The 4,196-nt window shown below is 37.2% G+C and overlaps 1 protein-coding gene across 1 annotated transcript; it reads right to left on the bottom strand.

Moving 5' to 3' along the window:
- Nucleotides 1-1,886: 1,886 nt before the first annotated feature.
- On the bottom strand, nt 1,887-3,716 carry LOC139858209 (protein REVEILLE 1-like). The gene is given in 5 exon segments (XM_071847061.1): nt 1,887-2,755; nt 2,852-3,172; nt 3,263-3,324; nt 3,414-3,525; nt 3,618-3,716. Coding segments are annotated over 5 exon segments (1,185 nt in total). The 3' UTR covers nt 1,887-2,164.
- Nucleotides 3,717-4,196: the final 480 nt, after the last annotated feature.

Raw genomic sequence — 4,196 nt, 5'->3', positions numbered from 1 at the left:
CATGTGACTACTTTCTAAAACTAAACATATCTTTATCTTTGGGGCGGGTCGAGTGTTCTAAAATGCCTTATGGGAAGACTCTTGCCTTGTAGCGAAGGAGGTCTTAACATTGGGTCACTTAAGGGGAAAAATTTAGCTCTTTTGAGTAAATGGTTTTGGCGGGTTAAAACCAATCCTTACGCTCTTTGGGTTAAAGTTTTGAAAAGCATATATGGGTCTAATGGGCTACTCGTTCCTTCAGGCCTTAACGGGCCAAAAGGCACGAATAGCGTGCAGTGTAATATTCAACGTGCAGGTTACGCAATAGAAAAGTTGGGGCTGCAATTTGGAAAGTCGTTCATGAAAAGAATAGGCGACGGCAAAGGAATTATCTTTTAGGAGGATCCCTGGCTAATCGAAGGTCGTCTAAGGGACAAATTCAAACGGCTGTTTTTACTTGACGTGAACAAAAATGCATTGGTGGGTGACAAAATCACGTGGTCTGTTGGTTCGTGGCAAGCTACATGGACATGGAACCGAGAACTAAGGGGACGAGCAGCGGGTGAACTAACTATTTTAACTAACCTTTTGAATTCTTTTGTTAAACGGGATAGTAGCCGGGACGAATGGTGTTGGACGCTTGCAACAAACGGCAACTTCGCAACCAAAAGGTTATCGAGACTTATCAATGAAAAATTGGTCACTGATAATAGGTACAAAGACGAGACACTACAAAACAACTTAGTACCGAGTAAAGTTGAAATCTTTATTTGGAGAGTTTTGAAGAGGCGTATTCCTACTCGTACCGAACTTGACAAGCGTGGAATCGACCTTGATTCCGTTAAATGTCCGTTGTGTGACGATGGTTTGGAGTCAATCAACCACTCCTTAATTCTTTGCCAACATTCCTTAGATGTTTGGGAAATGGTTTATAAGTGGTGGGGATTGGGTCCGATACAAAACTTAAGCATTAACGAAGCATTTCGAGGAAAAACAAACCAAACTTTATCATGGATCGGGTTTCGTATATGGCAAGCTTTGGAGTGGACTTCTGCTTATCTTATATGGCGAAACCAGATCTCAAAAGTGTTTTCTAATAAATGTTGGAGTGGACCTACGGCGTTGATGGAAATTTAACTCAAGTCTTTCGAATGGATCTCCGCGAGAATTAAAAACTTGAAGATCGAATGGGCGCAATGGCTAGCAAATCCTATCGTCTATGTACTTTAAGCTCGTATTTGTTTGATTCGTGTTGTATTATGTCTCGTTGATGTATTTGTACTAAGTGTTGGTCTCGGTTGCCTTCTCTACAACCGTGTGTTGTGTGTTGTGGCTCCACATCTTCTTTTTGGCCACTGTTCGTGTTGTACTCTAATGGTTGAGTTGCTTGCTTGACTTTTCTTGTGTTTTACTAATATTATTGGCTTTTCGAAAAAAAAATTATATGAAAAGAAACATCATAAAAAAGAATAGCCTCAAAATGTTTTGTCAACTCATCTAATGATTTTACAAAGTTGTCACTGTTGAAGGATAATTTGTTAATTTAGCTAAACAAATGCAGGGTGTTAATTATTCTTCATCCGCTTTTTTTTTTTTTTTTTTTTTTTTTGTTGTTAATACCAAACTAAAACCAAAGGGGTACTCTTGCAAACAGATTATGTTCGCTTTATTTGTTTGTCATATGCCTGTGGATTCGATGGATACCAAATATAACGAAAAAAAATAGTTATGATCAATGACAATACCATCATATGTATTTTTGTTGATTGTTCATTGTACCAACGGATGTTACATATGCAGCCCAAATTGTTGGCCTACCAAACTTTCTATTAGGCCCAAAGTCCAAAATTTTAAAAAATTCCAATGATATTGTAACCCAACTAATACTAATCGAGTCTTTTAATCAGGTAACCATCAACAAATGAACGAGATCAATAAATCACAAGGTACACAACAGCCAGCTACAAATGTTTTACATTACAGTAATTAACAAAATCTAAGAATCAACAGACCCCAAAAAAAAAAACGGTGCATATGTTCCCTTTATACACTTCTTTCTCATCTTAAGTAGCCCCTTTGCACCAACACCTTGTTAAATTAAGTAGTAACAAACAAAGAGAACCATTTTTATATCTCATTTGCAAAAAAGAAACACCAATTCACTGACCCAATGCCTTAAAAAGGACTACAAACAGAGTCTCACTCTTTGTTCATCCCATTCTTCGCTACCCAAATGAGCCTCCCTTTGCGCTAAACATCGCTTATATGGTACAAAACCTTTTATACACTTATTATCTGCCTTCTCATTACTATCCCTATATTGCCTTTTAAATGCTGACCTTTCGCTTCCTATCACCAATTTAGGCTTCTTTTTTTTCCCTCTTACGCCGCTTTCAGTATCGCTTGTGTTTGAACCGGTTATCGAGCACTCGTTTAACATTTCTGACCCGTTTTCCTTTGCGGGTATCGTTGGATTACACGGATGAACCCATGGGTAAGATATACCACCATAAACACCCCACAATGGTGCAACTAAAGTGGAAGGCCCAGAGTTTTCATCAAGAAACTGCATATAGTAAACGGGTGGTCCACAAGGTAAAGAACTGATTGGTATCAAGTTTTGCGGAGTCGGATTTACATCACTTAGGGAAGGTTGTTGCTGGGTATCGGTTACCACAACTGTCTGCCCAAAAAGCTTCAAACTTTGGGTCGACCCACTATCGGGTGAACTTTCTTTAGCAAACCCTTCTTTTTCTTCACCAAATGATTCCGGTTTCTAAAATATTACAAAAGAAATAAAAAGTCAAACTTCTAATATCCTTAACTTCTCAATGTCATTTAGCCATATAGTATAGATAATCAAGATTAATACCGTCTGAGGTGAAGACACATTTTCGTGTTCCGGTGAGAGATCAGGTTCAACTGAGACTGGGGAGGACCCTGTGTTCGGTGAACACGAATCACCGAGAGCAAATAGGTTTGAACCACCTGCTGATAACACCGAAGTCGGGGACTGGTTTTCTTGATCATACCCTGATGAATTCGGTGAAGTAGATCTCGTGTGATGACCCGTTTTAGATGGAACCGAAAGCTTACGAGGGTAAGGGTGCATCGGCTTCCTTTTCGGACGAGGGGGCGGAATCTCGGTTGGTTTCACCTCACTTGCATCACCACTAGTCGATTCACGAACCACCTAACCATATTCAAACATAAAAAGATGAGTAAACCAGTAGTTTATGACCAACAATCACACAAACGAGACACGAGTGTAACAGAAGCAGACCTTAGAGAAATATTTTTGGGCATGACTTCTAATTTGAACCGCAGTTTTCGTACCCACATGTTCTGCAAATAAGAAAGTTAACTGGTTTAATTTCAACATCCAAATTCATTATATGACTAGTAAAAATGTCAAAACTTTAAACCATAAATACCTTCGATTCGACGCCAAGCTCGACCATGAATCCTTAATGCTTCAATAAACTTCTTGTGTTCTTCCTCAGTCCACCTTTCCCTTTGTTTCGTGATGATATACGGTTTCCTAGCCTATTTGACATCAAAATCAACAACATAAGAACACAAATTTTAAGAAAACAGTAATAATTTATTCCCCATTCGAGTCATAGAAGCATAGAAACCTTGGGAGCGTAATCATCAGCTGACGAAAATTGATCATTCTTGATAGTATTCGACACGGAGCCTTCACTATGATCCTACATTTATGAAAAACATAGCATCAAGATCATAATCAAATAAGGAAAATGGAAAATGGGACTTTTCAGTTTGAAAGTTGCTTAATTTTCAATAATCTACAAATTAACCCATATACAGTTTCAGATTTTCATTAATTTCATTGAAAGTACACTAAACTGATGCACATTTTTAACACCTAAATCAACCTTTTCTTTCACTAATAATTCATTCCTATTCCAATTTAACATCTTTAATCAAATTCAATAGCAATACTTGATTCCTACACAGATTTGGGATCTTAACTTAAAAGTGATTAATTTTTAGCTTACTAAATAGCCTCCATGAACTTATTAATACTAATCTAAATTACTCTATACTTCCATCTATTTTTTTGTACCTTAGTCAAACCTTCATTAAACAAGTATACTGCTCTCTTATTAATTACTGTTATAGTCAATAAAATAAAATAGCAAACTTATTTCTCTGTAATATTTATTTAATTAAATAATTAATTAAATTGATGA

Source organism: Rutidosis leptorrhynchoides, chromosome 7 (genome assembly GCF_046630445.1).
Source record: "Rutidosis leptorrhynchoides isolate AG116_Rl617_1_P2 chromosome 7, CSIRO_AGI_Rlap_v1, whole genome shotgun sequence".
NCBI lineage: Eukaryota > Viridiplantae > Streptophyta > Magnoliopsida > Asterales > Asteraceae > Rutidosis > Rutidosis leptorrhynchoides.
The sequence above is the reverse complement of the archived record's forward strand: the minus strand, read 5'-3'. Positions and strand labels throughout refer to the sequence as shown.